At 40.2% G+C, this 24597-nt stretch overlaps 1 protein-coding gene across 2 annotated transcripts in view; it reads left to right on the top strand.

The window, feature by feature from the left end:
* zswim8 (zinc finger, SWIM-type containing 8) overlaps positions 1 to 24597 on the top strand; it is a 69065-nt gene that overhangs the window by 24305 nt on the left and 20163 nt on the right. For both annotated transcript variants that reach the window (XM_052150514.1, XM_052150515.1), the window contains 12 exons: positions 424 to 599; positions 1779 to 3009; positions 3119 to 3250; positions 8198 to 8377; positions 8841 to 9024; positions 9131 to 9229; positions 9361 to 9485; positions 10801 to 11080; positions 11673 to 11822; positions 13478 to 13700; positions 15022 to 15311; positions 15439 to 15662. In XM_052150514.1, coding sequence (XP_052006474.1) covers positions 424 to 599; positions 1779 to 3009; positions 3119 to 3250; positions 8198 to 8377; positions 8841 to 9024; positions 9131 to 9229; positions 9361 to 9485; positions 10801 to 11080; positions 11673 to 11822; positions 13478 to 13700; positions 15022 to 15311; positions 15439 to 15662 — 3294 coding nt within the window. The remainder of the gene's footprint in view (positions 1 to 423; positions 600 to 1778; positions 3010 to 3118; positions 3251 to 8197; positions 8378 to 8840; positions 9025 to 9130; positions 9230 to 9360; positions 9486 to 10800; positions 11081 to 11672; positions 11823 to 13477; positions 13701 to 15021; positions 15312 to 15438; positions 15663 to 24597) is intronic.

Genomic DNA, 24597 nt, shown 5'->3' with positions numbered 1-24597 from the left:
TGCCATTTAACTCTGTGGCAGATATTTGCTTTATTAAATATAGTTGTTAAATAGTAGGTTTTTGAACTAACATTTTTATTAATTTTTATGTTAAAATGCAGAACATTAACATTTAAAAAACAAAAGTCTCCTTCGCATTGGATTAAAGATGCATTTTAAACTAAGAATTTGGTAACACTATTTTACAGTGTCCTTTTACACAATAGATGTATTAACTGTAGTAATAACAGCCAGTTATGCATTATTACAAGCAACTAATCTTAAACCAAACCCTTTCTCTAAACCTATAGTAAGTACATGTTAATAAGTAATAATTAGTAATTACTTGTGTAATTACACTGTAACAAGGACACTGAAAAATATAGTGTAACCAAGCATTTAAATAACTGTTAATGCTCTTTTTTTTTTTTTTTTTTTATCCAGATCATTGGCTGGTGGTATAGTGTGAGGACATCTGCCTCTCACAGCAGTGCCAGTGGGCACACAGGCCGCAGTAATGGGCAGACAGAGGTTGCAGCACATGCCTGTGCAAGTATGTGTGATGAGATGGTGGTCTTATGGAGACTGGCAGTTCTAGACCCTACAATGAGTCCTCAGAGGTGAGAAACTCAATAGATCCCTTGAATTTAAAAGAGCTGCCAATCCTTTTCTCCCCAATTTGGAATGCCCAATTCCCAATGCGCTCCAAGTCCTCATGATGGCGTAGTGACAAATCTTAGTTGCCTCCGCATATGAGACTGTCAATCCATGCATCTTATCATGTCCCTTGTTGAGCACGTTACCACGGAGACGTAGCATGTGTGGAGGCCCACTCTATTCTCTGCTGCATCCATGCCCAACTCACCACGCACCCCATAGAGTGCGAAAACCACATTATAGTGACCACGAGGACTCTACCCACCCTAGCAACCGGGCCAATTGGTTGCTTGGGAAGCCTGACAGGAGTCACTCAGCATGCCCTGGATTCGAACTTGAGACTCCAGGTGTGGTAGTCACTCAACATCTTTACTTGCTGAGCTACCCAGGCCCGCCTAGAGCTACCAATCCTTGTATAATATGATTTGAGTGCATCAGCTGAAAGATATTTTAGATCAAAACCCTGAGGAATAATGACTATATTTGTCCATATTTAAGGAAGGTAATTAGGACTTGGTAAAAACATTGATTTTCTGATGCAACGCGATCTTTATTTGAACGATCTTAATATCGATTCTTAAATCCTAAGATCAATATTTTACTATATATGCGCAACTCTTTACAATGCTAAATCATTCTCATATGAGACCACATTTTGCACTGTGTGACTGAAAATATCTGTGATTAGCCACTGGCAAGTAAATGTTCAGATTAGAATGTTCAGAGTAGTATATTGACAAAGTTCAGCATCCTTTTACTGCATTATATATATTCAGTATAATATCATATTGTTTAATGGAATACATGGATTTGTAAATTTTTTAAAAGCTTAAATGTGAATAAATAAAAATTTATTTTGAAAAAAACAAAAAAGTGATTTTTGTAATGTGCCTAGTGAGAAGGTACCCCGTTTTGTAAACTGCATTAGCTGGAAGATATATATATATATATATTTTTTCATATGTAAGCAAAATGAACATGATAAATGAAATATACCCATATGAACCGATATCGAATCAGAATTGAAATAAAATCGATTGGAGAGCCTTTTAATCGGAATCGAATCAAATTTGGAAATCTGTATCAATATTTAGCCCTAATGTAAATGTTCTTTTGCTGTCTGTGTGTTTCTGATTCTTCAGGCGTTTGGAAGTTGCCGCCCAGCTAAAGCAGTGGCACCTGAAGGTAATAGAGATTGTGAAGCGGGGGCAGCACCGCAAGTCCCTGGACAAACTATTCCAGGGCTTCAAACCAGCTGTGGAATGCTGCTACTTCAACTGGGAGGTGGCCTACCCTTTGCCTGGCATCACCTATTCCAACGCAGATAAGAAAATAGCCTCATTTTGTTGGGCCAGGGCAATGCAGCAGCAGCGAAGTGCTAAAGCTGGTACTAGTGGGGACCCTCAAGAGCCTGGAGGAGGAACGAAGTTACCGGCCGAAGTTTCCTCCTCTGAACACAGAGCACGAAGCAACTCCCATCCTCCCCAACAGGAGGTGGCTGTCCGCCCAAAAGAGACTATTGTGAGCAAGAGGAAAGGAGTGTCAGGGGTGAACAGTGGTGGGGTGCTGGTTCGTCTGGCTGGTGGAGTCTCTCTCTCACTTGAGGAGGGAGGAAAAAGCATGTACAAAGCCAGTGGTTCCTCCCCATCAACTGGAAGTAAAGCCAAACTAACACAGAGCAATAAGGGCTCTTGTGGAAGTTCTAGTGGTGTCGGTGGAAAGCATCCCAGTGCTAAGCGGCGAACCAGCAGTGAGGACAGTTCTCTAGAGCCTGACATGGCAGAGCTCAGTCTGGATGATGGATCCAGCCTTGCACTGGGGGCGGAGGCAAGTAACACCTTTGATTTTCTTCCTCCTCCTCCTGAGATGCTGCCATCACCCAGTCCCCTGCTCCGAGAGCCACGCAAATACAGCAGTGGTAACGTTTCTAAAGACCGCACATTTGAGACCAAGCGTGTTGCACACCCTGCCATGCCCTCTGCTTCTGATGCTCATGCCTGTTTCTCTAAGGAGAGCTCTGTGCCAACCCCAGTAGTGGTAGCTATAGAGAAAGAGGTGGAGGTGGAGGCAGACCTGGATGAAAATGGAGATGTTGACCCAGCAGAAGATACCAGGCCCTCGATGTCGGTTACCAGCAAGGCGCAGCGAGGCCGGAGAGAGGGCGAGGGAGATGGGGCTTCAGGGGCACCCGGACCTCAGGCTGCTGAGGCAGCAGCTGGAGGAGATGCTGTTGGTGAAGACGACTACCAGGCATACTACCTTAGCGCTGCATCAGAAGAGGGAGTGGATAGAGGGGTTGCGGATAGCAACCACGAGGAAGAGCCAGACATCTTTGCTGGGATTAAACCTCTGGAGCTGGAGGGCAGGATGGAGGTAAAAAGAGTTGATAAAAGCATAAATAACTTTATTTACTTGCAGTTTCTCTGATTTGATAGCACAGAATTTCAAAGCATTCAAGCTATGGAATAATGGTATGTTGCAGGTGCTGTTTGCCTGTGCAGAGGCTCTCTACGCTCACGGCTACAGTAATGATGCATGCCGACTAGCTGTTGATCTTGCTCGAGATCTGCTGGGTAACCCGCCCGACCTCAAAGTGGAGCAACCACAGACAAAGGTACAAAAAACAACTTTATTTAGTGCTTTCCCAGAAATTGCAAATGTTGCATACAGTGGTAAGAAAAAGAATGTGAACCCTTTGGAATTACCTGCATTTAGAAATAAATTTGTCTTAAAATCTGGTTTGATCTTCATCCAAGTTACAGTAATGAACAAACACAATCTGTTTTAACTAACACACAAATTATTGTATTATTATTGTACATATTGAATACATAATAAAAACATTCAAAGTGTAGGTTGGAAAAAGTATGTGAACCCTGTTGGAAACTTAGAGAAGACCAGGAGACTCGGGTAAAGCTTCAGTAGTATTCTTTATTGTAGAAGATCGGGAGAATTAATCTACACGTCAGAAGGTGCTGTCTCACGCTGCGGACATAAAGTCTTACTTAGGGAGGTATACATTGTATTTTATAGGCATTCAGTGGGCAGTTCTCCAGCCCTAATCCAGTCAGCATAGCTATCACTCAGATGACTTTATTTTCCTGGAAACAAGGAAGGGTCCACACCTATGGCAATGCATTTACAATTTGACTCTGACATTACAGAATGGGACTGGGGAACCTAGAGCCATCACAGACGAAAGGTGATAGCCTTAGTTTTCTTGAGAAACAAGTTTTCATTCACATAGACTCTTGTTCAAGTTGACAAACAGGATGCAGCCATGTGTGTAGATGATCTCACAGAATCAAGGTATGGAAATCCATTGAAAGCCAAATACAATGTGCATCACTTTAGTTTTTCACATGATGTTACAATGGATCTGGAAAGTATTCACAGCGCTTCACTTTTTCCACATTTTGTCATGTTACAGCCTTATTCCAAAATATATAAAATTCATTATTTTCTTCAAAATTCTACAAACAATACCCCATACTGACAACCTGAAAGAAGTTTGTTTAAAATCTATGCAAATTTATTACAAATAAAAAACGAAACAAATCACATGTACATAAGTATTCACAGCCTTTGCCATGACACTCAAAATTGAGCTCAGGTGCATCCTGTTTCCACTGATCATCTTTGAGATGTTTCTACAACTTGATTGGAGTCCACCTGTGGTAAATTCAGTTGATTGGACATGATTTGGAAAGGCACACAACTGTCTATATAAGGTCCCACAATTAACAGTGCATGTCAGAGCACAAACCAAGCCATGAAGTCCAAGGAGTTGTCTGGAGACCTCTGAGACCGGAATGTATCGAGGCACAGATCTGGGGAAGGGTACAGAAAAATGTCTGCAGCATTGAAGGTTCCAATGAGCACAGTGGCCTCCATCCGTAAATGGAAGAAGTTTGTAACCACCAGAACTCTTCCTAGAGTTGGCCGCCCGTCCAATCTGAGCAATTGGGGGAGAAGGGCCTTAGTCAGGAAGGTGACCAAGAAGCCTATGGTCACTTTGACAGCTCCAGCGTTTCTCTATGGAGAGGGGAGAGCAACCATCTCTGCAGCACTCCACCAATAAGGCCTGTATGGTAGAGTGGCCAGATGGAAGCCACTCCTCAGTAAAAGGTACATGACAACCCACCTGGAGTTTGCCAAAAGGCACCTGAAGGACACTGACCATGAGAAACAAAATTCTCTGTATGGCAAGCGTCATGTCTGGAGGAAACCTGGCCAATACCATCCGTACAGTGAAGCATGGTGGTGGTGGCAGCATCATGCTGTGGGGATGTTTTTCAGCGGGAGACTAGTCAGGATCGAGGGAAAGATGAATGCAGCAATATACAGAGACATCCTTGATGAAAACGTGCTCCAGAGTGCTCTGGACCTCAGACTGGGGTGAAGGTTCATCTTCCAACAGGACAACGACACTAAGCACACAGCCAAGATAACAAAGGAGTGGCTACGGGACAACTCTGTGAATGGCCTTGAGTGGCCCAGCCAGAGCCCAGACTTGAACCCGATTGAAAATCTCTGAATAGATCTGAAAATGGCTGTGCACCGACGTTCCCCATACAACCTGATGGAGCTTGAGAGGTCCTGCAAATAAAAATGGGAGAAACTGCCCATAAATAGGTGTGCCAAGCTTGTAGCATCATACACAAAAATAATTGAGGCTGTAATTGGTGCCCCAAGGTGCTTCAACAAAGTATTGAGCAAAGGCTGTGAATACTTGTGTGTGTGTGTGTATATACAGTGGGTACAGAAAGTATTCAGACCCCCTTACATTTTTCACTCTTTGTTATATTGCAGCCATTTGCTAAAATCATTTAAGTTCATTTTTTTTCCTCATTATTGTACACACAGCACCCCATATTGACAGAAAAACACAGAATTGTTGACATTTTTGCACATTTATTAAAAAAGAAAAACTGAAATATCACATGGTCCTAAGTATTCAGACCCTTTGCTGTGACACTCATATATTTAACTCAGGTGCTGTCCATTTCTTCTGATCATCCTTGAGATGGTTCTACACCTTCAATAGAGTCCAGCTGTGTTTGATTATACTGATTGGACTTGATTAGGAAAGCCACACTCCTGTCTATATAAGACCTTACAGCTCACAGTGCATGTCAGAGCAAATGAGAATCATGAGGTCAAAGGAACTGCCTGAAGAGCTCAGAGACAGAATTGTGGCAAGGCACAGATCTGGCCAAGGTTACAAAACAATTTCTGCTGCCCTTAAGGTTCATAAGAGCACAGTGGCCTCCATAATCCTTAAATGGAAGACGTTTGGGATGACCAGACCCTTCCTAGAGCTGGCCGTCCAGCCAAACTGAGCTATCGGGGAGAAGAGCCTTGGTGAGAGAGTTAGAGAAGAACCCAAAGATCACTGTGGCTGAGCTCCAGAGATGCAGTTGGGAGATGGGAGAAAGTTGTAGTAAGTCAACCATCACTGCAGCCATCCACCAGTCGGGGCTTTATGGCAGAGTGGCCCGATGGAAGCCTCTCCTCAGTGCAAGACACATGAAAGCCTGCATGGAGTTTGCTAAAAAACACCTGAAGGGCTCCAAGATGGTGATAAATAAGATTCTCTGGTCTGATGAGACCAAGATAGAGAGAAGACAAGGAGACTCCGGTAAAGCTTCAGCAGGATTCTTTATGGTTGAAGATTGGGAGAATCAGTCTACATGTCAGAAGGTGCTGTCTTGTGCTGCAGTAATCAAGTCTAACTTAGGGAGGCATACATTGTATTTTATAGGCATTCAGTGGGCAGTCCTTCCAAGTGGTAACAAAAAATTCTGGTGAACTTTAAAGAATGCAGTTGAACCCGCCACAGACTGGGGTTTCTCCATGCCTAAGCCAAACAGCATAACTATATTACTCAGATGACTTAATTTTCATAGAAATCAGACGCTGATTGAATCATGAACAATGGTCACCAATTCAAAGAATAGGGCTAGGGCACCTAGAGCCATCATAGACAAAAGTTGATGGCCTTAGCATGAGAAACAAGTTTTCATTCACATACACATTTTCAAGTTGACAAACAGGATGCAGCCATGTGTAGATGATCTCACAGAATAACATTAGCAAATACCTTGAAAGCCAAATACAATGTGCATCACTTTTAGATTGAATTTGATAGTAGACAGTAGACCACCTGATCTTATAGTTACACTTAAATTTGCAATCTCACAACCCGTAGTTTTGTGAGAGGCATCCAATTAATGAAACAAGATTGGTGGTGTCAGTAAGTGCCAATTTTATTAATAAAGAGCACGCAAACATTGAGCAAAGCATTTGCTGATGTGGACCATGCCTCGTAAAAAAAGAGATTTTAGAAGACCTACGATCAATAATTGTTGCTTTGCATAAAGCTGGAAAGACTTACAAAGTTATCTCGAAGAGCTTAGATAATCAGCTGTCCACAGTTAGACAAATTATCTATAAATGGAGACCATTTATTACTGTAGCTACTCTCCCTAGAAGTGGCCGTCCAGCCAAGCTAACTCAAAGGACGAACTAAAGACTTGAAGTAATCATTGGAACTGGTTAACATTTCAGTTCATGAGTCTACTGTACAGAAAACATTAAAAAGGCATGGTGTCCATGGCAGGACACGACGAAGGAAGCCTCTGCTTTCCAACAAAAACATTGCTTCATGTCTTAAGTTTGCCAAAGAACACCTTGACACTCCACAATGCTACTGGAAAAATAATTTGTGGACTGGTGAAACAAAGGTTGAATTTTTTGGGGGGAAGAACAAGCAGCACTACGTATAGTGTAAAAAGGGCACCGCATACCAACATGAAAACATCATCCCAATAGTGAAGTATGGTGAAAGGAGCATCATGATTTGGGGTTGCTTTGCTACTTTTGGGCCGTGAATGCTTTCCAAAATTGAGGGAAAAATGTATTAAAAAGTTTATCAAGATATCCTACAGGATAATGTCAGGGTGGCTGTGTTTCAGCTGAAGCTCAGTAGAAATTGGGTGATGTAGCAGGACAATGACCCGAAACATCGAAGTAAATCCACTACAGAATGGCTTAAAAAAAGAAAATCCACCTTTTCGAGTGGCCCAGTCAGAGCCCAGAAGAGACTGTGTGGAATGACCTTGAGAGCTGTTCACACCATAGATCCTAAGAATATGGTTGAGCTGAAGACATTCTGTATGGAAGATTGGTCATAAATTCCTTTTGAACGTTGTGCAGGACTAATCCACAACTACCTGAAACACTTGGTTCAGGTTATTGCTGCCAAAGATGGATCAACCAGTTATTAAATCCAAGGGTTCACTTTTTCCACAGCACTGTGAATGTTTCATGGGATTTGTTTAATAAAGACTGAAAGATTATAATTATTTGTGCATTGTTAGCTTAAGCACATTGTGTTTGACTATACTTGTGACTTTGATCAAATGAGATCACGTTTTATGACCAATTAATGCAGAGAACCGCTAATTCCAAAGGGTTCACATACTTTCTCTTCCCACTGTAGATCTATATCAATGTTTGTGCTCTGAATCTAAACTTAATCTATCTCTGTCTGTATTAGGGTAAGAAGAGTAAGGTGTCGACCAGTAAACAGACCCAGGTGGCCACTAACACCCTGTCTAAAGTTGCCTTCCTGCTGACTGTGCTGAGTGAGAGGCTGGAGCTCCATAACCTGGCCTTCAACACTGGCATGTTCTCCCTGGAGCTGCAGAGACCACCAGCTTCTACTAAAGCCCTTGAGGTAAAACAGGCTACTACACTATTCTGATGCATCTAATGATCTGCTAGTATGACAGTACAGTTTGTTGTTAGGGATGTGTGTGTTTAGGCCTAAAAGTAGAAAGTTGTAATGTTTTGATTTCTGATCTCACTTCCAACACATACAATTCTAGATTGGAGCTTTAGTGTGGAAACAACTGGCAAAAACATTTTCAATTTATTTAGAATATCATATTGGATATTTACCATAATATAAAAATATTTATCAGCTTTCAGTATCTGTCCACCCATATTTGTTTCTTTGCTTTTGTCTTTAGATCTTTAGGTCGAGTGTGAAATGCATTTTTTTTTGTGTTTCTTTAGAAACACAAACGATGAAAATACATCTGATTTAATGCTAATTTGTACAGTATGCTCCACATGCCTTTGTATGTCGAATAGTGTTTTGAATCCTACAGTTCTGAGGTTCTGTGCTCTTGTGTTAGGTGAAGCTGGCATATCAAGAGTCAGAAGTGGTGGCTCTGTTGAAGAAGATTCCTCTTGGTCTTGTAGAGATGACTTCCATAAGGGACAGAGCTGAGCAGCTCCGAGATGGAAACTTCTGTGATTACCGACCTGTTCTTCCCCTCATGCTGGCTAGCTTCATATTTGATGTACTTTGCACACCTGGTAGGGCACCTGCCCTTTTTTCCACTATATTAAAATGCTTTTTAAGAGCCCCAATATCCCTATGACTTTCATTAACATCTATCATTATTATTTACCTTTTACGCAGTGGTTTCTCCAACGGGCTCCCGACCTCCTAGCCGTAACCGTAACAATGAGATGCCTGGAGATGAGGAGCTAGGATTTGAGGCTGCTGTAGCAGCTCTTGGTAAGTGTCAATATATGTGAATCTGTATAGCACTTCTGTTTGTTGTCCAAGACATTCTCTCTCTTTCTGTGTTTCAACAGTCTCTCCTTCTCTCTTGTTCTGCTCTACTCTGTCTGTCTGTCTTTTTTCAGGTATGAAGACAACGGTCAGTGAAGCAGAACATCCTCTACTATGTGAAGGAACACGGAGAGAGAAAGGAGATCTGGCTCTAGCACTAATGATCACCTATAAAGATGACCAAAGCAAGCTAAAAAAGGCAAGAGCTTTGAAATTATACACTCTTTGAGCACTTTATTAGGAACACTATGGTCCCCTATTCTGCTTTCTACAATTGTAATTGTGAGTGGTTATCGGAGTTACAGTTTCTGTCAGCTCTAACCAATCTGGCCATTCTCCATTAACCACTCTCATCAACAAGGCATTTTGTCTGCAGAAATGGCATATGCTTGATGTCTTTTGTTTTTGGCACCATTCTGATGAAACATTCATCAGAATGTTGTGCGTGAAAATCCCCGAAGATAAGCAGTTACAAAAAGACTTAAAAACCAGCCCTTCTGGCACCAACAGTTATGCCACACCTAAATCACTGAGAAAAAATGTTTCCTCATTCTGATGGTTGAACATTAACTGAAGCTTCTGACCCATATCTGCATGATTTTATGCATTGCACTGCTTCCACACGATTGGCTGATTAGATAATCACATGAATGTGTTGGTGTATAGGTCTTCCTAATAAAGTGTTAGTGAGTGTGCATCTAATTTATAATGGAGTGGTGGTGGCGTAGTGGCTAAAGCACAGGGCTGTTAATCTGGGGTGTTAATCAGAAGGTCGTTGGTTCGAACCCCACGGCCACCACCATTGTGCCCTTGAGCAAGGCACTTAACTCCAGGTTGTTCCGGGGGGATTGTCCCTGTAATAATTGCACTGTAAGTCGCTTTGGATAAAAGCGTCTGCCAAATGCATAAATGTAAAATGTAAATGTAAATTTATACATATAATTATCAACAAAAAGTACATGAAGGCTCAGGTTGCCTGCTCACTATGCAAAGGATTAAAGGGATAGTTCTTCCAAAAATGAATATTTGGTCATAATTTTTTCACCCTCATATTGCTTGAAACATGTATGTTGTTGCACGGGACATATCGAAAGGGCTCGTCTCTTATTTTACAATAGTCAATAAACTTGAGTTAAGTCACAGCCATGAACTGTGATTTGAAACTTGGTAACACACTCATTCTAGAGAGCATTTATTTAAGCAAATATCTGTGTAGTGAAAAATGAGTCATCCATATTTGTTGTCCATTTTCCCAGAAGAGAAAGACAAAATTTTATTTGCTAAGAGTAAAATTTTGTCAATTGTAAGGCAAAAACTAGAATGTAGATGTCTTCTAGGCTTATAGACTTGGACTAAAAGCCACATTTGATTTCATGGGGACTTTAAGAGCAACCACTCTCAAATAAGACTCTTGGTTCTGATTTTGATTGTGAAGAAACATTTGAAAAGTAGTAAATGCCTTGTTTTTTTATATTGTCACTGGTGTGTTAATGTATGATTTAATCTCTATGTAGATTCTGGATAAGCTCCTTGACCGTGAGAGCCAGACCCATAAGCCTCAGACTCTGAGCTCATTTTATTCGAGCAAACCAGCCACCAGCAGCCAGAAGAGCCCTTCCAAACATGCCAACCATGGTGCCACTGGGGGAGTGTCAAAGCACACCCCTTCAGCAACATCAGCTTCTGTGCAGGGTGTGACCAGCGGGGGAGTGGCAGTGCAGCAGGGAGGATTAACGGGTGGTGGACCTCAGAACACAGCGACGGGGGAGGGCATCGGTAACGATAGAGATCAAGGTGAACCACCTCCACCAATTCTGTTTACAAGGGTGCATAGTCATTTAGTCTTAATAGATAACTTGATTTAAGATGCCAATGGTCATACAAAACCTGGAAATATTATAGGGAATGTTGAAATGCCTGGAAAAGTAATGGAAATATATAAAAAGCTTGCAAAAGTCATGCAAAAAAAGAAAAAAAAGTAACTATTACAAGTGTTTCTACTTATGCTTAGTAGAATTAGTTTGAAATTGCTCTTTGTGGGTGCAATCTCTGTAAAATTACTTAAACAATAATTGTAATCACCAACAAATGGAAAAGTCAAAAAGAAGTGTGAATCTGGTCGATTGACCTGTCTTCAAGGTCATTTTCAAATGCTGTTTCTTGCTCAAATATTTAGCATTTTGATGAGTTTGAGGTAAGTGTTTTTCTCTGCTGGTTGTATTTAACAGCACCGTATTGTTCTTTTACAAAATAATTTTGACAATGGCGAGGACTTTTTTCTTTCTTTTTTTTTTTTTATGCTGAAAAGTTTTATTATCTTGGGACCTTGTGGCGTTTGTAGTGACCATGTATAATATTAATATCTCTCATAATTTTTCTTTGACAGAAGGTGCGCAGTCCTCCTGCGAGCAGCAGAATGAAGCTGCACCCTTCAAGCCTGAGGGCACTGTCCCCAGTCGTCTGGCGCTTGGGGGCCGTGGGGCATACGGCACACGTTGCTGGGGATCTCCTGTACGGCAGAAGAAAAAACACACAGGTAAGAGAAAGACAAATAGAAGTGTTTATTTAATCAGGCATGAAAACTCCTCACCTTTAGGCGAATTTCGCCGTTTTAAAAACAAAATGGGTCACCTACGTGACTTGTGCAGATCCGATGAAAAAACATTGGGGGGGGGGGTGTTGGGGTGTGTGTGATGTATCTATAGTTACCATAAACTTCGCGGCTTTAAATACCAATCATCATTCCTAATGCCGACTGACAGCCAATCCGAGTCAGAGCGTACGGCAGAATTTTTTTCAAAGTCACACCGTGAATCTGACAACTGGACACCACACCGCAAGTCTGATAACTGGACACACTGCCGAACAAAGACAGTTCTGCACGTCGAAAAGCAAGCCTGAGGTAAGTTAGCTTACAATGTTATTTGCATTCTCTATGGGTTCCGGGAGGGTTCGCACTAACGTGCTTTCATACAGTACGTGACCTTAACTTGTGCAGCGATTGGTGGAAACAAATATACCTCTATTAATAATATTTAACGAAGTGACTTCCAATAATTTCCTCAGTGCATAACTTACTTGATTCCACAGACATATTCTCCATCTGTAAATGTTAGAAAGTTATGCAAATATTTCCATTTTGCTGTCATGAGTGGACGAGCCTTCAGCAGGCTAAACTTCCGTGAACGAGCATGCGCGCTGAACAGACGGAGCGCAATAGAATAGGAGCGTAATAATTCTGACTAAAATATACATTAACACTAAATAATAAATAGATTTTGCTAATATATTTGTTGTTGAATATTTGTTGTTGATGGTGAACATAAATGTGCTAGAGAATTTCAAACCTACAAGTGTATTTTTATGATATCAGTTTTGTTTTTATTTTCATTTTAAGTTTAGTAAATTTTACTACTTCTTTAAAAAGCATTATTTTGTTTTTAGATCGTAATGTTTGCAATGTTAGAGTGTAATGTGATTTGACCCCTTTTTGGATAGACTGAAAGGTTGCATTCACTGTTTGTTTTCATAGCCTTCAATATGAACATTGTTTGTAGGACAATATTTACCAGGATATGAAATAACTTTTTTTGTTTAAATTAAGTACAGATTAAAAAAAAAAAGTTAAATACTGAGATTATACCATCGCCATTTAGCCCCAAAATTCAGATTTCTTTGGCAATTGCCCAACCCTAACTTATGGCATGCTTTAAATGCTGAATTTCCATTTTTAGCGAAGCAGTAGGCTAATGATAAATTAACAATTATCCGTTCTGCATTAATAATTCAATTTGTTTGAGCCTGGAGCAGAAATGCTCCCTTGCGAGGACGGTTTTTACGCCCGCGGATACGGTTCTGTGCGCTCGTACTGCATACACGCACCTGATTAATTAAAATGTGCTATGTACAGTATATATAAAGTCGATTGGATTGGATTTTTTTGCTGCCGTATTCTTCTCACCTTTTTTTACCCCTGACCAGTTTTCATGCCTGTTTAATGCAGCACCTGTGGTCATCAAACATCTGATAGATTTATTTCAGTTCATGCATTTAGTATTTATTTCAATTCATGCATTTATTTTGCAACATATTCTATCTTTGTACTGTTAATTGTATGCATAAAGAAATGTAGGAGTATGGATTTTTAAGTATTTGTTGAGGTCATGTTTCTTTTGACCTGTGTTTTGTCAGGCATGGCAAGCATTGATAGCAGTGCTCCAGAGACTACCTCAGATAGCTCCCCCACTCTCAGTCGACGGCCACTTCGTGGGGGTTGGACAGCTGCTTCCTGGGGGAGAGGCCAGGACAGTGACAGCATCAGCAGCTCCTCCTCTGACTCACTGGGCTCATCGTCATCCAGTGGCTCACGCAGAGCTGGAGGAGGAGCCAGAGCCAAAAGTACTGACACAAGCAGGTGAGATGCCCTGAGTTTTTGCCCTTTGATTGTGCCTTTTGATTGTGTGGTCTTGTTTTGGCTGCAAATGCAAAAAAAATACAATTGAGCAACATTGTGAATTCCAGGATTATTTTAATACGCTTTTTATTTTACCATTAAGGAGATAGATTGAAACAATGAAAATTCTCTCATCATTTACTCTCATGCCATCCCAGAAGGCTTACTTTTTTCTGCTTAACACAGATTCTTAGAAGAATATCTCAGCTCAGTTGGTCCATACAATGCAAGTGAATGGTGACCAGAAATTGAAATGTCTAAAAATCACAAAGTCAGCATAAAAGTAACTCTTAAGACTCCAGTGGTTTAATACTGTATATCTGCTGAAGCATTGCAATAACTTTGGGTGAAAAACTGATCAATATTTAAGTAATCGCAAACAGTGGCCAAACGTAGGCCATTCATTTGTTCAATGTGCACAAGATATTTGTGTTGGCACTCCTGGAAGTGTCACATTTGCAGCCCAGCTCTATATGCCATAAAGATCAATCCATTGGCTTTCAATACTGTTGTCATGATTAACACAGGCTAATGATTGGGGCAAACTCTGTCATGTGACACTACATTTTTGCTTTAATGCCAATTTTACTGACAATTGAATGAGAATGGTCAGATTTGTCAGAGCTGACAGAAACTGTAACCCAGATAACCACTCACAATTACCTCTTTCACTTTAAAAATTATAGATTTGATAGTAAAAAGGAATTAAATATTGATCTTACTCACCCACACCTATCATATTGCGTCTGAAGATATAGATTTAACCACTGGAGTCATATGGATTACTTCTATGCTTCCATTATGTGATTTATGGTGCTTAAAAGGTCCACCATTCACTCACATTATATAAACCTACAGAGCTTAGATATTCTTCTTAAAATCTTTTGTTTGTATTCTGTGGAAGAAAGTCTTACACATCTGGGATGGTATGAGGGTGAGTAAATGATGAGAGAATTTACATTTTTGGGTGAATTAACCCTTTGAGTTTCCTGAAGACCGCATCGACTGACTGGCTCTGCAACTCTTTGTTACCTCCTTGTCTTACAACTTACAAGAATAAGACCATTATGAGTGAGATTTTGTTTTAAAAGCATTTCTCATTTAAACTTCTGTGGCAAAAACAGTGTTTGAGTTGGTAAGTTAAAGTACAAATTACTTTCTGCGAATCTTTTCAAACTGTTTAAAACTAGAACTATGCTATATTGCCCAACCTTACTCAAAACACATTCTCTGATCCTCAAAGTCTGCAGTTTATGTCACACATTGTGTATTTCTCTCTTAGGTATAAAGGCCGTAGGCCTGAATGCCACGCTCCACACGTGCCCAACCAGCCATCCGAGGCAGCTGCCCATTTTTACTTTGAGCTGGCCAAGACTGTGCTGATTAAAGCTGGAGGAAACAGCTCCACATCAATCTTCACCCAACCCTCTGCTAGTGGAGGGCACCAGGGTCCCCACCGCAACCTGCATCTGTGTGCCTTTGAGATTGGCCTGTATGCTCTCGGCCTGCACAATTTTGTGTCTCCTAATTGGCTGTCAAGGACTTATTCTTCACATGTGTCCTGGATTACAGGTGAGAGGAAATTTATGGTACTGGTGAGAGTGAACGCAACCAAAATTGTCAAGACTTGAAATCCAAGTATAATTAATTAAAATATAAATGGTTGGACTTCTGTTTTACATTCCATCTTCTTACACAGGCCAGGCCATGGAGATTGGGAGTGCTGCCCTCAACATCCTGGTGGAATGCTGGGATGGGCACCTAACGCCTCCTGAAGTGGCATCACTTGCAGACCGTGCATCACGTGCACGGGATCCCAACATGGTGCGTGCTGCAGCAGAGCTGGCCTTAAGCTGTCTGCCTCATGCTCATGCCCTCAACCCCAATGAGATACAGAGAGCACTGGTGCAGTGCAAAGAGCAGGTACCAACCAGCACACCCCACATTCCTCACACTTAACTACCAGAGCAGAGGCATAGTCCATATACAATGTTCCCTTAGTGTGTTTTATCAAGATCATCTCTGACAGCTTCCTTTTTATTTTTAACTCTTAAAGGTGCTGTAAGCATTTTTTTTTAACTGACACACAGAAAATCTATCACTATTACCTGTAAGATATTGCTGAAATGAGTGCCATAAAATATCTCACCTGTCTCTGACAGTCCTAGGCTCTGTATACAGTAGAAAAAAACTGGATGCAGGCCACAGCCAGATTATTTGTTTAGGCAATCAGAACACTTTTTGGTGCTTTCAATCAAGACGTGCTAGGAAGCTGAGAGTGACAGCTTAATAGTTGTCAGTTTATTGTGTGAGAAGACTATTTTGCTACCGTTGCTTTTGACAACTTAAGTCCAAAGTATACTTCGGTTTTCCGTGTTGCTGATTGATCCACACACAGTATACGTGACACAAATTTTGTCATCAGCACAGTCTCTACGAACTCCGCTCTCGGCCCAGATTTTCTTGACAAGCGTGCACAGTTCTTGTCTGAGCGCATTGTTGAAGCATACAGTAGCTATTGACTGTACTAAGGGTGTTTCTCAATGCTAAGAACACAGAGAACAGACTTGCATTCTTATGAAGGCTAGTCTTGCCAAGCTACCTTCAAAAAACGAACTCTGAAGGACAGGAGGATGCAGATGCATCTATTGTGAGCTTTGAGATGTGCTGCGATCTTCATGTTGTGCAATTGCCTGTCCCAGCACATTTGTAGCCAGTGAGAGAACTACCGGCTTTATCACACCAGTGACGAGCCGTCAGACTTTTGGAAGCTTAAAGTGGAAAACAGTTGAGGAAAAACACAATGGTAAATGTCCTTTGTCTGCTCAGTAGTACCAGATTCAAAAGTCACCATCTGATGCATCTTTTTGTTGTTAACAATTTTATTGATTCCATATAACATATAAAAAATAAAAGAAATTAACAGAATATTTGGAATCACTTTTTAAAACGTACAACCCTTCCCTCTGAATATTAACCCCCCCCCCAACCCAACACAAACTGATACCCCAGTGGTCATGCCAATTGACATATATATTTAAAAAAAAGTATACATTCAAAAACAAAAAGGCTACAACACACACATTTAAACGAACACATCTCCCTCAACATTCCCTCCCCAAGAGCCTTCTAAAAAGGCTAAATAGCTGCCTCATTTCTTAATGAATAAATCCATTTTGCCTAGCCTTCTATGTGTCAAATCTTCAAATGTCGCTACCCTGCCCATCTCCGCATACCACTCACGAAACGAGGGTGCTCCAGCTGATTTCCATCATAACTCTGGCCAGGATCCAATTCTTCATGTTCTTATCCCCTACATCAATAACTACATTTCCATCCAAGCATTTTTTGGTGTAAAACTTTTTAGCGCATCAAAATAAATCTGATGGAAATGCACATTATCGTTAAAATGTCACAAATGTTTACATAATATTTTACGTTTAACTCCAGTGCATAAACTCTGTCGATACATCAAATGTCGTGGAAAAATTATGTGGAAAGACTTTGTCGATAAAATTGGCATTAACGCAAAAATGTAGTGTCGCATGACAGAGTTCAAGTTCAAGTTCCTTTTATTTGTACCCATAGGTAGATTTGTTTTGCAGTGTCAGAGTCAGAGTTATCCACACAATTTTTACGACAAACACAGACAATACACATTTGACAACAATAAAATAAAATAGATAAAATACATAAAAATAAATAAACATAGCTTCTGTGTCATCTGTGCATTTTGTTCCTCTGATTGATGGCTGCTGGAACAAAGCTATTTTTATACCGCTTTGTTCTGCACTTTGGGACTATATACCTTCGTCTGGAGGGAAGAAGCTGAAATTCCTTGTGCAGAGGATGGGCATCATCATTTAAAATTGAGCCAGTTATCCGCTGTAACTGTCTAGTGTACAGGGACACTGGACTAAACTGTGACACACAATCAGGAGTTTCTATTCTTTAAGGATAGATTTCCAAACCATGACACCAGAGAAAAAGATAAAAATGATTCAATAAAAGCAAGATAAAATAAGACCATCATGGTTTTGTCAATGTTAAAATCAGACAGTTTCCTCAAACAAAACAACCGCTGGTGCCCCTTTTTGCACACAGCTTCACAATTTGCTTCAAAGTTCATTTTTGAGTCTATAATTGTCCCAAGGTATTTGTAGGATTGGGTACATTCCACAGTCTGACCTTTGATGGATGTGACTTCATGCATATGGGCATTTCTTCTAAAATCAGTAATCATATCTTTTGTCTTAGATATGTTTAATTGAAGGTAGGACTCCTCACACCACGTGACGAAGTCATCAATGACCGGGCCGTGGCAGGTCTCATTGCCCTGAAGCCTACTAACAATAACAGAATCATCTGCATATTTTAAAATAGTCCTATTTTCATACCTACTCTGACACATATTTGTGTAGAGGATAAACAATAGGGGTGAAAGCACACATCCTTGAGGGGATCCAGTTGAGGAGGAGACTTGGTCTGACAGTGTTCCATTTACCCTAACTCTTTGTGTCCTGTCAGTTAAAAAGTCGAGAACCCAACCCACAAGATTGTTACTCAAGTTGAATTGATCTACTAATCTACTGATTAAATATGTGGTTGGATTGTATTAAAAGCAGACGAGAAATCAACAAACAAAAGTCTAGCGTGAGACCCAATTCCTTCCAAATGTTTAACAAGTAAGTTAAGCAAGGTAACTGTGGCATTTTCTACTCCTCTATGTGGCCTATAAACAAACTGCATGGAATCAAGTGTTTGCTCAGTTTTCAGTAGGATTTCTGACCTTACCAATTTTTCTAAAATTTTCATTAAAATCGACGTGAGAGCAATCGGTCTAAAATCATTACAGGTTTTGGGGACCGGAACTACCACAGCATCCTTCCAGACCTTGGGTACATACTGTGTCTGTAAGGACTTATTAAAAATGAAGTGGAACACAGGACTCAGTTCTTTTGCACAGGATTTAAGTAAGCGACCACTTATTTTGTCAGGTCCATGACTCTTATTTACTTTTACTGAGCGGAATGCTTTTTCCACTCTTTTTTTGGTCTATTACAAAGTGCTGGTTATCTTCAAGTTTATTTCTCAGTTGCTGAGTATTACTAAAATCAAATGTATCAAAGCGGTTATAAAATTGGTTGAGAGCATTGGCAAGCTCAGTATCAGAGTTAAAACCATCTAGGTTGACCCGACTGCTGGTCTTTGGATTCCGTAGGCCTGCTATAGATTTCATACTAGACCAGACTGAGCCAAGATTATTTGCAGCCATCTTGCTCTCTAATTCGGATTTATAATTCTGCTTTACTTTTAATATTTCTATTTTCAGTTCTTTGGTAGCTATATACATGTCTAAGGCTATTCCCTGTTTAAAAGCAAGTTTCTTTTTCTGTATGCTGAGCTTAACAGATTTGGTCACCCATGGTTTATTATTAGGGTAGATTTTAACTTGCTTGCAGGGAATGATCATATCCCTACAAAAGGCAGCATATGAGCATGTTACATCAGCAAGTTTGCCCCAATCGTTAGCCTGTGTTAATCATGACAACAGTATTGAAAGCCAATGGATTGATCTTTATGGCATATAGAGCTGGTCTGCAAATGTGATACTTCCAGAAGTGCCAACACAAATATCTTGTGCACATTGAACAAATGAATGGCCACTGTTTGCGATTAATTTTATCTCAGTATCCATCCGTTTATTTATGAGAGTTTCTTTTCCACACCAATCAAAATAATAGACAGCAGGTACGGAATTAGCCCTCTAGTACAAAAAACATAGAATTTCTGTGCGTAAAGATGTTTTAAATTAAGAATAAATACACAATACTAGGTGAAAAGATTCAGTGTGCTTTTTATTTTATTTTTGAGGACTTACAGCCCAATTCTATTAATTTATTGTTTAGTCTATACTTTTGAAAAATGACATCAAAATCCCCTGTATTAAATTTTATAAATTACCAAGTGAAAAAAGCATTAAATTAAAAAATGTAATTACCAAATGAAAAAAGTATTAAATAAAAATTAACAAAAAAAAAAAAAAAATATATATATATATATATATATATATATATATATATATATATATATATATATATATATATATAGTACACCTATATATGCCTTTTTCTTTTCTGAAACTTAAATTAGCTTTACCCTTTTCTGTAGATGAATAAAGTCGGCTGAATGACGTTCTCAGAATGTTCTGCCCTTTTCAAGACTAAAATATCAGAACTATTTTTCCAATGCTGAGTTCACTTTCCGAAAACGAGCTTTTTAACATTTTAAAACGTTTAATTAAAATGCTTCTTCAGAAAATATATGCGGGGCATAATGCAGTGGTGATGGCGACGCTTTTGATTAGATGATTGTTCAAAATATTGAATATCAGGAATGTATCATGTAAACCCTGATATAACACCGCATCATTTATTTTTTTTTTCTTTAATAGCGGTGCACACAGCATATACACATCGATTGATGGTCCTTATACTTAGACAGAAAGTTTCCATCACTGCTTGGTGCAGGTTGCCAGCTTGAACAGGGCCATGACAATCCGCATTCGGGTCAGAACCGGTGCCAACCTGCGATAGTTGCAACATCAGGACCAATATTACAGTCCTATCAGAAGGGCAGCTGTTCCCTTTTGATTGCAATTCCTCCTCTTCTGATTGCTATTATTTGTGAAATTAAAATGATTGTAAACTGGCTAATTTTAATGAATTGTCTCAATACTGTCCCTATTTTACCAAAACTTCAGAGGAAATAAATTAGGGACATCTGGGAGGCGAATTGGCGATAAACGCACATTTCTGAATGGAAACGGCTTCAGGGCAGATTTCTTTTGCGCTAAACCAAAGCTTTTTTTTTTTTTAGGCATGACGTCATCACGCACACCCTTTTTAGCGATAACAGGCCATTTGAATGTAAACGGGCAGAAGGTGGCATATTCGCATTTTCACTTTGTCGATAACAAAATAGCGTGAAAGGTGTATGGAAACTAGGCTAATGACCGCCCCCATCACCTAAAATACAGAGTCTGGGGCAAAATGATATTTTGAATTGCGAATACGTCACCCCTCAACTAGAATTCTTGTATCTTAACACACCACCAAAAAACATGGGTTGTGTCCCCATCTTCAGATTTGCATCGTCAGCAGGTGGGTGAGTCTTTAAGACCCAGCCTATACAATCTAGAGTCCAATAGAATCAATGTAAAATCTTAAATTGCATAAGGCACACCCTTGCATCTGTAGATGTAGACTTGATTATTTTTTTGAATCCTAGCCAACCTCCAATACCAAGTTTAGCTCTTTCTCCCATAATCTCTAGAGAGAAGTTGAAGCTTCATTCCTCAGACTCTGAATTAGAAGGGAGTAACACACTGATGCCTCATGACCTTATCCAAACGCAGTAATCACCACTTCCAGAGGATCTGCCTCTTTAGGGACTGTATGCTATCCCCAAAAATAGTACAGAGCAGGTAGCGCTGCTGTTAATACCTATAGAATTGACATATAGGAATCCTAAAATGTTAAATCATAAATTCATCATTCAAAACATCTCAAAACTCCACTCTTATATATGTCACAGAGTGTAGTAACCCCCCCTCACAATCCACTCTGACCAGCAGAAAGGGGACTTATTAAAACATAATTTTGGATTCTGCCATATGCTCGAGGCAACATTTAAATAAATGTCTGAATTAAACACTGTGTACACATTTGTCCTTACAGAGTGCAAATGCAAGATAACGGGGTGTAATTTAACTTCTCCGATTAGTTTGATAGAAAGGCTCTGCAATGGCGACATGGGGCAAGAACTTCCTGTTCAGTACAAAACCAGAGAGGGGCTCTCTCAGGTGGAAGCGACCAATGAGTCAAATGTCTGAGACTGAATGCATAATAAAAAACGAAATCTTGGGTAGGCCTAGCCCACCTTTTGTCAATCGGCCTATGTAACTTATTGAAATTTAATCTGGGACCCTTGGCATAGCTAAGTCCTTCATTTGGAATGTTATCACATTGCTTTAAATAAGAGAGGGGGACATCTACTGGGAGAGAATGTATCAGATAGTTGAATTTTGGAATACAATTCATTTTAATAACATTAACCTTCCCAATCATAGATAAATGTAATGAAGCCCACCTGTTCACATCGCTTAAACCTTTTAATAAAGGGTTAAAATGAACTCTTAACTAAATCACACATAACAAATTTGATGGGAATAAAATGCCCAAATACTTAATGCCCTCTTTGGGCCATTGGAAGGTGCCCGGTTGGAAACCCGTTGGGCAGTACGCTGTCAGAGCCAAAGCTTTGGATTTAGACCAGTTAACTCTGTATCCTGAGAATTTAGAGAAGGAAGTAATAATCCTGTGGAGGCAAGGCATACAACCATGGCCAGAATTATTGGCAGTGAAATCAGTTTTGTGTTCCGCAAATTTTTCTGCTTCAGTTGTTTCTAGATTATTGTGCAGAGTGATCAGATGCATTTTAAGTAATTGCAAAAAGCTTCATTGGCCAAAAATTTTTTACTTTATCACAAAAACCCAAATTTCACTTTTTTCGTCCTGGCACAATATGATCAGCTAACATAATTTCACTAATCATATCAGCATCACCTGGGAAAGTGTGAATGAGTACTAGTCAGGTGAAATCACTTTATTATTCTGATTGGATTATGAGAGCAGACTGTTTGCTATAAAAGGAGGGAAGAAGTGCTTCCAATCTTTGTGTTCTTGTTAGCAATGGTTACCTCTAAAGAAAGACATGCAGCCATCATCGCTTTGCATCAAAATGGCATCCCATGCAAGGAAATCGGTACAAAGAATAATGCACCTGAAAGAACCATTTACCGGATCATCAAGAACTTCAAGGAGAGAGGTTCAACTGCAGTGAAGAAGGCTTCAGGATGTCCCAGAGTGTTCAGCAAGGACCGTCTCCTCCTGAGGAGTCAACTATGGAATCGTGTCACCACCAGTGCAGGGCTTGCTCAATATTGGCAGCAGGTTGATGTGATGTGTCTTTCCATAAGTTGAGTGTTTCTGCCAATAAAAACCTTTCAAACTTATCATTGTTTTCCAGTATACCATAGAAACATGTGAAATAATAATCTACAAAAACTGAAGCAGCAAACTTTGCAAAACACAATTTATATCACTGCGAATACTTTTGGCCACGGTTGTAGATCTAGAGGGGTTTGAGACGAATAACAAAATATCATCTGCGTAAAGCAAAAGCTTATGCGCCACCCCTCCCACCATCACCCCTGCAAAATCATCTTCCTTTCTTATCGCAGCAGCTAATGGTTCCAGGGCACGACTGAACAATAATGGGGAAAGAGGGAAAGGCCATGTGTTTGGGACATCTGGAAAGCACCAAAGCATTTTTTGCAGCTGAAAATGGCCAGCTGGGAGTGCTTCAGAGCGCTTTGGAGGCGCATCGGTTTTTCAGCTGAGATGGTTTGGTTGCTATGATATGGAATATCCATGAAAGTGTTGCAAGTACCTCATTTCGCAGATTGTTTGTGTTATCAACAAGTACTGAATGTGAAAATGTAGGCACAAGGAAGAGTACTTGCTCTGGATGTAGGGAAGGCTGAAGCATTATATTTTCATATTAATATTGTGGTTGTCCGGGAATGTCATCTGGTACAGACATGAATGCTCAGAGACAGGCAAACTTCTCTGTTGTTGTTATTCAAGTAGGCTGTGATGGTTGGTCGGTCGGTGTGGTATTTGTCCCGCCCCTCCTCTGTGATTGGATGGCTGGGTGACCGTGATGAGCGCTGCGTTTTACCCAAAGTTGAAAATTTTTCAACTCTCGGCGACCAGAAATAAATGTCACACATGAATAGACGCTCAGCGCCTCATCATGCTGCTGGCTTTTTTAAATACATGGCACTCCCATTGCAAACAATTGAAAATATACTCTGGCTTTAGGAAAAAACGCTTTGGTTCACACATGGCCCAACCCTGCCGGATGCCCTTATCCAGAGTAAAATAATCTTAAATTAATCCATTTGTTTGTACCACCGCTACCGGGTGTCTATAAAGTAACTTAATCCATTCAATAAAAGTATTGCCGAACCCGTATATTTCCAAAACCTTAATATAATCCCATTCTACCATATTAAATGCCTTTTAAGCGCCAAGTGAGATGGCAGCGACCGGAGACTGATCATTCGCCAGTGACCACATGATGATAATACGCCTAATGTTATCAGAAGAGCTACGGCCTCAAATAAACCCCACCTGATCTACAGGTTTAAGAGATGTCATAACTTAATCAGTTAGACAGAATTTTTGACAAAATTTGAACATCTAGATGAATCAGGGAAAATTAATGGTAACTCTTACACTCACTTGGGTCTTTGTCCTTTTAAGATTCAGACTGATCCGGGCTTGTACCTTGATTGGTGGAAGCTTTCCATTCTTTAATGATTCCGTATAAACTTACCTGATCAAGCTCCTCCAAGGTTATCTCAGAACCAAGAGAATGTTTGTGGAACCATTAGATCTCCCTAAACTAACGGCTGAGCACAAAGTTTCTAAGATCTTCATCAGTAGACGAAGACGTGGAACTATAAAGATCAAGATAGAATTCTTAAAGCATTATTAATATCAATGGCCGAGGTAAATATTTCACCACCATCAGATTTCACTGAGGGAATGGTAGAAAAAGTCTGGCTCTGCTTTATAAACTCAGCAAAAAGAAACGTCCCTTATTGGTATTGGCTGTATGAGCAAACGGTGGGTGGTGGCTAAGGGGCCCAGCGAGAAGGTTCGGTACGCTGCTGGACCAACGGTGGAGCAGGGAGGACGCCCCCTGTGGGAAGCTGTGGTATCCTTGA

Source organism: Xyrauchen texanus, chromosome 20, assembly GCF_025860055.1.
Source record: "Xyrauchen texanus isolate HMW12.3.18 chromosome 20, RBS_HiC_50CHRs, whole genome shotgun sequence".
NCBI classification, from domain to species: Eukaryota; Metazoa; Chordata; class Actinopteri; order Cypriniformes; family Catostomidae; genus Xyrauchen; species Xyrauchen texanus.
This window is presented reverse-complemented; position numbering and strand designations above follow the sequence as displayed.